General features: G+C 56.6%; 2 protein-coding genes across 3 annotated transcripts in view; both read left to right on the forward strand.

The window, feature by feature from the left end:
* Palm (paralemmin) overlaps window positions 1-3,183 on the forward strand; it is a 23,811-nt gene extending 20,628 nt beyond the window's left edge. For both annotated transcript variants that reach the window (XM_041668887.1, XM_041668886.1), the window contains one exon: window positions 771-3,183. In XM_041668887.1, coding sequence (XP_041524821.1) covers window positions 771-1,294 — 524 coding nt within the window. In that variant the 3' untranslated portion in view covers window positions 1,295-3,183. The remainder of the gene's footprint in view (window positions 1-770) is intronic.
* Window positions 2,625-11,729, forward strand: LOC121459312 (mitotic spindle positioning). Its single transcript, XM_041668884.1, has 5 exons — window positions 2,625-2,890; window positions 7,691-9,411; window positions 9,766-9,896; window positions 10,884-10,922; window positions 11,517-11,729. Exons 1-5 carry the CDS (start codon window positions 2,625-2,627, stop codon window positions 11,604-11,606), a joined length of 2,247 nt encoding a protein of 748 aa, XP_041524818.1. The 3' UTR covers window positions 11,607-11,729.
* The last annotated feature ends 436 nt before the right edge of the window (window positions 11,730-12,165 follow it).

Genomic DNA, 12,165 nt, shown 5'->3' on the forward strand with positions numbered 1-12,165 from the left:
TCCGTGCTACAGTGCATTTAGAACTCCCCTCCTTTTCACATGATACTCCGTGTGACATGTGGAGGGACCGTGCTGTGTGTCTGTGTGAGCGCACGCTGTGTCTTGGGCATGACTGTTTAAGGACGGGTGTCCGTTGCACGGTCCCACTCATGTCTCTCTCTCTGCTGCTCCACCGTCTCCTCTCTCTGGGGACCCGGAACCAGCTAGACTGGACCCTGGCTGCTTAGCAACAGCAGGGGCTCCGTTTCTTTGGAGGCTGGTGGATTCTCATCTCAAGAGCCCAGGCTCATGGGAGAGGTTTGACCCTGCCTTCTTCACCCCAGTATCACCAAGAGGCCAGCCAGACACAGTGGCTTCTCTTCCAGAGGGTGGAAAGCTGACATCTGGGGAGGGTAGCCCTGAAATTTCCTGGATTCCTGGGGCCACCCTGTCTCCTTCCCCCGCAGTCTAGGATCCAGGAGGAGTTTGCCAGGCTGAGGTCCAGGTGTGTTTTTGGGGCTGCAGTCAATTGGTCCCCTTGGTGAGGAGACACTACCCTTAGCTCACCACAACTCAGAAAGCGAGTCAGGCCTGTAGTGCACACTTGTGTCCCAGCACACAGGAAGCCGAGGCTAGAATTGCCGGGACTCACTGCAGTCCTTCCTCGGTCCCCTTGAGCACTGGGACGCCAGACGTGCACAAGAGCTGGCTGTCACAGTGGGGTCTCCTACAGTCTCCCTGCCCTGCCCTTGCAGCTCCCCAGCTGACTCTCTACGTGTGTCCCCACACAGTGGTCCATGCCGTGGATGGCATCGCTGAGAACGGAATCCAGCCGCTAAGCTCCTCCGAGGTGGAGGAACTCATTCACAAGGCCGATGAGGTCACACTGAGCGAGGCAGGGTCCACAGCCGGGCCAGCGGACCCTCGGGGACTCGCAGAGGATGCGACCAGGACCACACCGGCAAGGAGGGAGATTACAGGAGTTGCGGCTCAGCCAGGAGAGGCCACATCGGGCCCACCAGGCATCCAGCCCGGTCAGGAGCCCCCAGTAACCATGGTCTTCATGGGTTATCAGAATGTGGAAGATGAAGCAGAGACCAAGAAGGTACTGGGCCTGCAGGACACCATCAAGGCTGAGCTGCTAGTGATCGAAGATGCAGCCACCACCCCCAGGGAGCCGGCGCCGCTCAATGGCAGTGCGGCTGAGCTCCCAGACACCAAGGAAGAGAACCAGATCGGGCCCTCAGCCACTCCCAGTGATGCCCAGGATCTCGACATGAAGAAGCCTCGCTGTAGATGCTGTTCTGTCATGTGACCCGTCGGGGGCGCTCCCGCCCCCATCCCCGTCCTACGCTCCACACTCCGCCCAGCAGCCCGGCCCTCCCCGGCGCCTGCCCACCCTCACCCTCTGCCTCACGGGCCCCAGACACGTGTGTGGTCCCTATGCACCTCGAGTCGCAGATGGGGGGGTGGCTCTGTCCGTCACCACTCTCCACACCCCAAACCTCTGAGCCGTGCGTCTTCCCTTGGTGAGAGACAGGCCGACCCATCTCAGATCTGCTAAGAATGGGGACCCCCCCCCACTCCAGGTCACAGCAGGTTTACACTGGCGACCCACACACATCATGGTCTCAGCCTGGTGTCCCCTTGCCGCCCCAGGCCAGCTTGTCTGTGCCTTATTGCTACTTTTGGGGGTTCTCTGAGGGGGACCTAAAGAGAAGGTCTCCCTGACCAATGTGCCAGCGACCTAATGTGGGCAGATGGGGTGAGGCCACACTTCTTTTGAGACTCAAAGTCCTAGGGTGGAGGACAGGCACCTGTGGATTCCCCCCCCCCCCCCCCAGTAAGTAGCAGAGCTCAAAATGGGGATACCCCTTTACTGGTGATGGAAACATCACCCCCAAGATGGGGTCATTGTTGGCAAGGCCCCACATCAGCCAGTCCCTCTCCTGGGTCCCCCCCACCATGCACACACTGGGCCCTTCTTCCTGGTGCTAATTTTGGGACCCTTGGAGTCACCTCTGCCCTCTTGTCTAGTTGGCTTGGACCAGGGTCCTCGGTTTCCCACACACACCATACCCCAGCAATCAGGGGGTATGTCTGCCAGCGCTGTGGAGCCTAGCCTTTCCAGGCAGGTTTAGGTCGCCCCACACACACCTTGGGTGGGAGTAAGGGGATCCCCCATCTGCCACCTGGCTAGACAGGAGCCACGGCAGGGGATCACCCACCTGTGGGCAGGCAGCAGCAGCCACTTTAGTTCCAGAGGCGCTGCCCTGTACACAGACACTGGCGCAAGCAACCCTTTCCTCCCTCACTGGCTTCGCAGGACCACGCCTGGTCCAGGTCCCTTTCCTTGGGACTCCAGCCCGGTGTGTAGGGTGCAGGACCACCTGTGAGGCCCTGTCACTACCCGCAGCTGCAGTAGGGCACGCAGAGGCCACAGGGTCTGTGTCCTGTCCTTCCTGTGGCCTGGAGGAGAAGCGTTCTTCCCTGAGGGGTGACCCGTGGCCACGGCCATGGTCATGACATCCCTTCCTCTTCCTCCTCTGAGTCTGCCTGAGTCCCTCGAGCCCTGAGCCTCAGCTGAAGTGCCCTTGCTGCCCCCTTCTGCTTTTGACTTGTGACGAGGCCCCACCCTTCACCCCATGTTCTTGACTTTCCCAGAGAAAGAAATTAAAAAAAAAAAAAAAGAAAAGAGAAAAGAAAAAAAAGTGTGCAGAGCCAGGTTGCTGCACTTCTTGGGTTTCACCTGGGCGGGAAGGGGTGCGGCCTCCTGGTGGTGGAGCCATAAAAGCCCAGGCCCAGGCCCGGCAGGACACAGGAGAAGCCTTCTCTCCCCTGCAGCCACTGCACCCTTCAGGGTGCACCCCTCACGGTGGACCTTCCCCAGGACTCTGCGGCACTCAGACAGGTGAGGGGCAGCTGCGGGAATCCACTGAGGGCCTTGGCTTTCATATCTGCTATGTCCTTGTACTGCGAGATTGGGGTAGAGAGGTCCCCATAGACACCCCACAAGCTCTGAGCTATGTTCCGAGGAGTAGTAGAGGCCCAATTTCTTTCTTTCTCTGTGGTCTTGGAAAAATTTTTCTCCTTTGGCCTCAGTTTCCCTATCTGTATAGAAGAGCTGGCTAGGAGCCCTGTGTTCCCAGCACACTGGGTATCCCAGGCTTGAATAAAAAGTCTGTAACCCAAGCTGGCCTCAAACTCGCAGCTATCCTCGTGCTTCGGTTTCCTGAGTGAGTACCAAGATGTCAGGTGTGTGGGTTCAATCTGGGGGCCCTTTGGGACTCAATTTCCCTGTGGGAGTGTCCAAAATGTGGGGAGAGAGTTATGAATTCAGATCCTGCCTGACCTGTGGGATTGGATGTGCCCACTTCTGCTCACAGCTATAAAGAGGTCCAGATGGACCCTGGGAGAAGCTGATGTACCCCACAGCCTGGCTTTGACCCTCTCGGCAGTGGAATGTGGTTGGTGGGCTCTGTTCCCACATCTGCCAAGTCCCCTTGGAGCTGGGGGTGGACCACAGCCTGGAGGGAAGAAAGGACAGAAAATCAGAGGGGCCCCTCAAGCCAGCCCTGGGGGGGGGGGATGTCGGGAATCCCAGCCACTTGGACCCAGAGGGCAATGGTGGGTGTCTTGGCCTCATTGTACTGGGATGTAAACCTCGCCTCTCTGGCCAGTGTTCCTGGGCGTTTTATTTGTTTTTGAGTTTTGGAGACAGGTCTCACTGTGTAGCCAGGGCTGACCTCAAACTAATAGCAATCCCACAGCCTCAGCCTTCTGAGTTCTGGGATGACAGGCCTGTTTCTCCATATGAGGTTTCTCTGGGCATCATGTGAACTTTCGTGTGTATGTGACCTGGAGAATTCCCATTTCCTGAATGAGAAAATAAGGCTCAGACGGTTGGCTAGGATCCAATCCAAAGCCCCGCCGACCCCTCCCAGAGAACAGCGACCTGAGACCTTCACCCCGAGTTTCGTAATTCCAGCCACTATGCATGCGAGGTTGGAGACATCCACATGAGTCCTTGAGTCTCGCTCGATCAAAGGGGCATTGGCTGGAAGAGATCGACATTCAAAGGGATCCCACGAGCTAGCCCAGGCTTGGGATTCGGTCTCTCCATTCCACGGGAGCAACAGGCGTTTGTGCAATCTCAGGCAGGAGTAGCCCCCATTCGCAAAAGTGGGAGGGTGGGGATGCCGGGCAGACACGGTTCCGGCTCTGTGGGCCAAGGCCCGCAGCGGGCACCGTGCCAGCCCTCGTAGGCCTGAGTATCGTTTTTCTGTCTTCTCTGGACTTTGTTTCCCATGTCCGGGTGGGGACGGGGAGGAGGTGCACACCTGCTCCTGGGTGGGGCCTCCGTCCCCTTGGCAACATGTGGCCAGGGCAGAGCCCAGGGGCCTCCCTGCAGAGGACAGAGCCTGAGGCCAGGAGGCAGCCTGGGCACCTGGAGCTGGCAGGGAGGCTGGAATGGGGAGATGAAGAACCTGTTTGCGGTGTGCCTATTGGCAGTGTTGAGCCTACAGGGAGTCGTCCTCCCACCCCACCCCCGGTCTGTACCTCCAACAGCCTTGGCCCTGGCTGGGGCCCCACATTGTCCTCCTGGATCTGAGAACTTGCTATTACCCGCTAACTCGAAATAATTCCTGGGCCTATGTGGATAGGACTTTTATCTGCACCCCAGAAGTCAGAATCCCAAGCCCTAGACCACTGAGAAAGAGACGGAAACCACAGATGCTGTCATAGGCAGAGGTCTGTAAACCCATGGGTTTGGTGCTGCTCAGACTCAGGCTAACCCAGGGGTAGCTCAGGGATCAGCCTTGGACTGGTTTCCCCAGGGCCAGCTATCTAGGCAACAAGGAGGCCCTGAGGAGCAGGACAGACAGAGGACTCCTAAGGACACCACCCTACTAGATGACCTGCTGGCCCCACCAAGGCACCTTTGCCCTGCGGGTAGGAAGCCAGAGCAAGCAGGTGTGCCCGCAGGGACCATAAACTCAGTTTCTATAGGGAGCCACAGTTCCAGGGTGGGGCTGGGTAGAGCAGGCTTCCTGGAGGAGGAGGTCCTAGCTGGGAAAGAACGGGCTCCATCACCATTAGGGGAACTTGTAACTCCACCTCTCTGTGTCCCCTTGTCCTCGATGGGCAGAGCTAACAACAGACCCCTGTGGAGAGCTGAATACCTTGAAGGGGCCCTTTGTCCCCACCAGGGCTTCTACAGACTGGTTGCCAACCACCATCAAGCAGTGGCTCCTTCGGGGACCCTAAAACCCCTGCTGGATCTGGAATTTCATCTGTCAGATTTACAGTCACTGCAAGCATCTGTTGAGAGTTTGTACCAGGCACAGAGAGCTAAATTAGGATTTGTTGCTGCTGCTGCTGCTGCTGCTGCTGCTGCTGCTGCTGCTGCTGCTGCTGCTGATATTGTTTTTGGTTTTTGAAACAGGGTCTCTCTATGTAGTTCTGGTTGGCCTAGAACTCACAGAGATCCTCCTGCCTCTGAATCCCAGAGGTTAAAGGAGTAGGCTGCTAACCCAGCAGAACTCAGGTTTATAGATCCTTGGCAAGGCAGTCCTACCTGTGCAGCCCACAACAGAGAGGGGCCCAGTGGCCTTGAATCCCAACCAGGAGCTCCACCCTTTGACCTGAGTCACTGGGGAAGAATGAGGTCCCCACCCTACGGTAGGATGACACCCTTTCTCTAGAGGTCGTGACTGACTGTGCACACATTAGTCAGCACTGGGCTAGAGCATGGGAGACAGCACCCAGGTACTGCAGCGGAGTTCACCGAGTCAGTCTTTATAGGTGCTTGCCTATGAGTTAGGAATATCCACCCAGACGGAATGGAATCCTCCCATTCCCCAAGGCTCTGACAGGGAGAGCAAAGTGTGGGCGGCACAGGGGAGATTGCCCTCCACAGGAGGATTGCTGGAAATACCACTTGAGATGCCGGCTGGTGGCAGCACAAATGCCTTTAGTCCTAGCACTCGGGGAGGCAGAGGCAGGTGGAGCTGTTAGTTCAAGGCCTGCCTGGTCTACAGCTAGGGCTGTTGCACAGAGAAACCCTGTCTTGAAAAAAAACAAAGCAAAACAAAAAAGAATAGCTAGGGACAGGGCCCTGCCTAGAATCCACCAGTGAGGGTCTGGGGGCGTGGTCAGGGTGAAGCCCTGCCTAGAATCCACCAGTGAGGGTCTGGGGGCGTGGCCAGGGTGCCTCCTGGCCCCGCGCCCCCCCTAGAATCCCCAGTGAGGGGCTGGGGGCGTGGACAGTTGTACATACTTGCTGAGCTTGGTGACCCTCTGGATTGCACAGTCAGGTTGTGGCCTTGAGCATTGATTGAGGGCAGCTGCAGGCTCCAGGAAACTGAAGAAACAAAAGCAAAAGCAGGTCTGAGTGCCAGGAAAGGAGCTGCGGGAAAGGCTGAACCCTAGATACCAGGTCAGGGTGTCACCCATGGCTCTGAGCCCTACCCAGGTCCAGGGACAAAGTTCAAGACACTCCCGGTTCTTGGCTTTGTGGCACTGACGCAGGTGCTGGGAAGATGGTACCAGGTGCTCACGGGGACAGAGGTCCCAGGTGCTGGGAAGATGGTACCAGGTGCTCACGGGGACAGAGGTCCCAGGTGCTGGGAAGATGGTACCAGGTGCTCACGGGGACAGAGGTCCCAGGTGCTGGGAAGATGGTACCAGGTGCTCACGGGGACAGAGGTCCCAGGTGCTGGGAAGATGGTACCAGGTGCTCACGGGGACAGAGGTCCCAGGTGCTGGGAAGATGGTACCAGGTGCTCACGGGGACAGAGGTCCCAGGTGCTGGGAAGATGGTACCAGGTGCTCACGGGGACAGAGGTCCCAGGTGCTGGGAAGATGGTACCAGGTGCTCACGGGGACAGAGGTCCCAGGTGCTGGGAAGATGGTACCAGGTGCTGACGGGGACAGAGGTCCCAGGTGCTGGGAAGATGGTACCAGGTACTCATGGGGACAGAGGTCCCAGGTGCTGGGAAGATGGTACCAGGTACTCATGGGGACAGAGGTCCCAGGTGCTGGGAAGTGGACTTTGCTGCACTCTCTGAGCCCCAGTTTGCCCACCTGGCATCATTGGTCTCCAAGAGCCAAGTGACGGTCAAGTGCAGAGATAGCAGACACGTTTCCTTCTGGGAGTTAGTGAGGGATGGGGCGTCCTGCTAGAGGGGGCGCGGCATCCGTGCTGGGAGGCCTGCGGAGACTCCTCAGTCGCAGACTGTTTAGACAAGAGGTCAGCGGTAGCTGGGCGTGATGGCACATGCCTGTCATCCCCGTAGTCGGGTGGCTGAGGCACAAGGATTGGGACGAGTTTAACACAGTCTGCACTACAGATTGAGAGCCTGTCTCAGGAAGACTGAGTAGAGATCAGACAGGAAAATGCGTTTGTCGTCTGAAGCTTTGGGACATCTAGGAGCTCAGATGTTATGGGGCGATGCCATGTTGGGGTTGGGATGCCGGGCGGTGGCGCACGCCTTTAATCCCAGCACTCGGGAAGCAGAGGCAGGTGGATCTCTGGGAGTTCGAGGCCAGCCTGGTCTACAAGAGCTAGTTCCAGGACAGGAACAAAAAAGCTACAGAGAAACCCTGTCTCAAAAAAAAAAAAAAGTGTTGCCTGTCAGGGGTCTCCTGCAGTCCCCGGAAGCTGTCCCTGTCTCTAGATTGTCTGACCTGGTGTCCTCTCCTCTCTAAGTGAGCCTGGAGATCTCCAACTCCCGGGAGGAAGGTCACGCACACCCAGACCCCTTGAGATGGATCGTGTGACCAGATACCCCATCTTCAGCAACCCCCATTCAGCACGTGTCACCAGCTTGGTGCTGGATGAAAACACCAGCTACACCGTTGAGCTGGTGGGCGTGGGGCCCGAAGCCAGTTGGAGCCATGAAGATCTGCAGACCTGGTCCACTGAGTACCAAACCAGGCCAGATGTAAAGAGAACAGGTGTGTCCTCCACCAGGCAAGTCTTCCTCGGCCAGTCCTCTCCGAGGTCACTGTACTTGGAGGACGAAGACGAAGAGATGGAGGCATACCACCTGGATGACACCAACAGTGCCCTCCGCAGCCAACCGAGGGACCTGGATGCCGAGCGCTGGGCGGTCATCCACAGTCAGGCCATCAGGAAGGGCAGCACAGTGGCCACACTCCAGGGAGAGCCCAGGCCCACTGGCCAGCCTCGGCCCAAGTCCACTGATGAGATCTTGGTGGACACGGAACAAATTGATTTCCTGGCTGCTCGGCAGCAATTCCTGAGTTTGGAGAAAGCGAACACGAACCCCGTTCCTCGGAGCCCCACAGCCAGGGAAACCTTTGTTCAAGCCCCACCAGGGGTCAGCCAAGCCTCCAAGACCTCCACCAGGCCCCACTTAGTCAATGGCTACGCAATACCTACCGTGCCACCAGCGAAGGAGGTGACTTCAGAGAAGACTGTCCATGTCTCCCCAGCTGGGCAAACAGTAGCAGTTCATGCAGCTAACGACCCTGGCCCCTGGACCCGAGCAGAGTCTCCTGAGACCCCCAAAGAAACTCCCATCGAGAGAGAGATTAGACTGGCCCAGGAGCGTGAGGCAGAGCTGCGGGAACAGAGGGGGCTTGGGCGGGCAGCTGGACATCAGGAGCTGGTTCAGATCCCCAGTAGGCCGTTGCTCAACAAGGTGAGCCTGGCTGAGTCTCCAGTGCGCAGAGATAGGGGCCGCCCATCCCTCTATGTGCAGAGGGACATGGTGCAGGAGACACAGCGAGAAGAAGACCATCGTCGGGAGGGTCTGCAGGTGGGCAGGTCGTCCACACCCGACTGGTCCTCCCAGGACCTTCGGCCTGGACTCCAGAGAAGCCTGAGTTCTGACTCCATCCTCACCCCAGATGCCCGAGCCACTGACCCAGCTCCAGAGGCAAGAAAGGTCAACCGGATCCCACCAGATGCCTACCAGCCATATCTGGGCCCTGGGACCCCCAAACTAGATTTCTCAGCCTTTGGAGTATACAGCAAGCCAAATGGTGTCTCCACAGAGGACACCAAAGCTGTGACCTTCCAGAAGGCAACAGAATCTCCAAGGGATGTCTCAGAATATTCTAGAAGGTCTCTGAGCTCAAAACAAGAGTCCTTGAAGCCTCTGCGTGCCAATGTGGGTGTCGTGCAATTAGAGAATTTTCACCTGCGTCCACTGCAGTTCAAGGTCCCAGACGTCCCCCAGCAGGCTGAGACCTCCCATACCTGGGGCTGGGAGGTGGCCGGAGGCCCAGTGTTGAGGCTACAAAAGTCACAGTCTTCTGACCTGCTGGAAAGGGAGGTGGAGGACGTCCTGCGGAGGGAGCGAGAGGTGGCTGAAGAGCGGAGAAATGCCTTCTTCCCAGAGGTGTTCTCCCCAGGGCCGGAGCAAGAGGAGCAAGACTCCCGGAGTTCCTCCCGAGCATCTGGTAAGCGGGGTTCCAGAGGGTGGCTGTTCTGTCCTGAGGTCTCAAGGGTGGAGGAAGTAGATTCCGGAGAGAAAATGCCAACTTTGCTTTAGATTTTTTGAACGCTGTTATTGGACCAGTACAGGTTAGCAGCTGCTTATCTTATTGATGGATTGCTCCTCTTGGTTAATCACAAATTCCCTACCTTACTTCCCAGTATCCGTGACTCACTGTCTGTCTAAAGCTCTCCTGGTGTCTACTCCAGCCAGGGTGTCACAGTGGGCTGCTGTTCGTCTGTCTGCTTCCCTGTCTTTGTAAGTACTCCAGATTCTTGTCCAGAGACCTCCCTGACGACACCATCTCTGCCCCCCACAGGCATCACCGGCAGCTACGCAGTGTCAGAATCCCCAGTATTCACCCCCGTCCAACTGCATTCAGGCCTGGTGTGGAAGGTGCAGGCCCCCGAGGACACCGCTCTGGGACAGAAGACAAAAAAGGAGGTGTGGGTGAGTGGACAGAGCTGCTGCCCGCGGGGACTGGGTGTTTCTTCTAATCCCTGGGTTTCTAGTCTGAGGGGGACACAAGCAGGGGACACTTATTGTGGGGTCACTCTCAGGGTCAAAGGTCAAAGACTGATGAGGAAGAAAACAAATATCAAATGGTCATTACTACCATTTTGTTTTTGTTTTTACTTTATAAGACAGATTCTTGCTCTGCAGACCAGGCTGGCCTCAAACTCACAGAGATCGCCTGCCTCTGCTTCCCAAGTGCTGGGATTAAAGGCGTGCACCACCATGGCCCGGCCTGACACCATTATTTTCATATGTGAACCCGAGTGCCCCTGTGCATATATGAAGATTGTATGACAACCTCTGGTTTGATTTCTCATCTCCCTGACCCCACAGTCATGGGTCTGCCACACCCTGCCGGCCACATCACACCCTGCAGCCTGCAGGCTGCACAGAAACCACACCTTCAGGTCTTGGCATCAATCCTTCATGGCTACTGAGCTCACAAAACCAGTCTAATTTCAAGATGGGTGGTGGCAGCGCTCACCTTTAATCCCAGCACTCAGGAGGCAGAGGCAGGCGGATCTCTGTGAATTTGAGGACAGTCTGGTCTACAAGAGCTAGTTCCAGGACAGGCTCCAAAGCTACAGAGAAACCTTGTCTGAAAACCAGAAAAAGAAAAAGAAAAGAAAAACAAACAAACAAAAAAACCCTAAGTCTGATTTCAAGTGTAGGTACCAGGTACCTGGGCCGTGCTGGGAGGGTCCAAAGGACATCACAGAGAACGGCACATGTCTGACCCTACCAACCTGGTCTCACAGCCTGACCCCATTGTACATGGAAACAGATGGCGGGAGACTCTGGGAGAGCGCCACAAGCTGGGCTTCCAGCTCTGAAGGGATGATTTGCCTGTGAGAGGACTTTCAGGCAGGCGCAGGGGCTGGGCAGCAAGGATGAACACTGATTCTTGTTCCTTTCATGCAGTATGCCGGAATCAACTCCTCGGACCGCGTCAACTCAGAGGTGAGTGAGCTCCAGAGGAAAAGGTCGCGGTCTGTCCCTTCCTGTCAGCACCTCTACCATAGCACTGGTCACTCAGGACCGCTACTTTGCTGACAATCTGCTCTGTTGATGGAGTCTGCCTGGGATAGATTGTGCTGTGATCTACTTGTGATGCCTGCCATGGGTACAGATTATGGATAAAGATCTGAGTGAGGTTTTGGTGGGGGGGGTTGTTGTTGTTGATTTTTTTTTACCAGAAGACAAAGATTTCAACAGGAAGAGCTGCAAATGAGAAATTATTGTTGTTGTTATTATTATTATTATTATTGATAGTCTCACTATGTAGCAAACTAAGCTGGCCTCAAACTCACACTCTTCCTTCCTCAGCCTCAGCCTCCTGCGTGCTGAAATTATAGACGTGACCCTTTCTAGGCTGAGGCTGGTTTGACTTCTTTGCTGTGGAAGTCAACAGAAGTCTATGTCCCTTTGCTTGAAGAAGACGGTGTGAAACAGAGGAGGGGAGGGTCTCACCTCGCTCTGCGCCAGACCATCCTGCATGTCGTCAATGGGGAGGCAGCTGGGGCGGCTCATATGTCCACACCTCTCTGTGTGCAGGTCCTGGGAGCCACGCGAGTAACAAGACACAAGAGCCTCTTGGCAGAGCGCTGGGAAGCAGGCATCTATGCCAGCGAGGATGAAGACTAAGCCTGGAACGAAGGACGTCTACTCCCCTTTGTCCAACCCCAGCCCCATAGAAGCTGCCAGACCCGCCCCAGCCTCTGCAGCCACGCCTGGCCCAAGCTGATGTTTGTGGCCCGAACACTGGTTCTGTTTTCCTGGGGTGGGGAGTACTTCCTACGTGGGGGTGGTTCTCAGATGGGGCTAAATGATAATTCTGCCGGCTCTTTGCCGAATGCTCTGGTCCATGGGTAGGATCAGGCTGCCTGCCATGGGATGTAATGCCCTGGAAACTGTGGGTCCAGGGCTCCCCTCTTACAGCCCACAGCCTCTCTGCAAGGTGCGCCAGTGCTGAGCAGAGCCCAGATCCACCACCCGACAGAAAGAGGCTTGATCTAGGGACCTGCCACTGCAGTCTGGCCAACCCTGCACGTGTCTGTGTTGCTACTAATAAACTTCCAGGCTGCCTGCCTGGAGTAGAGAATGCACTCTGTGTAGACCCCCTCCCACCCCCTTCCACCCACTCTCCTCCCCACCCTCCAGCCAGCCCCGTTCTTTCTGGGGACATCAGTCCTGTCCCTCCCAG

The sequence above is a fragment of the Microtus oregoni genome, unplaced genomic scaffold, assembly GCF_018167655.1.
Source record: "Microtus oregoni isolate MIOR12 unplaced genomic scaffold, Mior012 000019F_ref0000042, whole genome shotgun sequence".
Lineage (NCBI taxonomy): Eukaryota > Metazoa > Chordata > Mammalia > Rodentia > Cricetidae > Microtus > Microtus oregoni.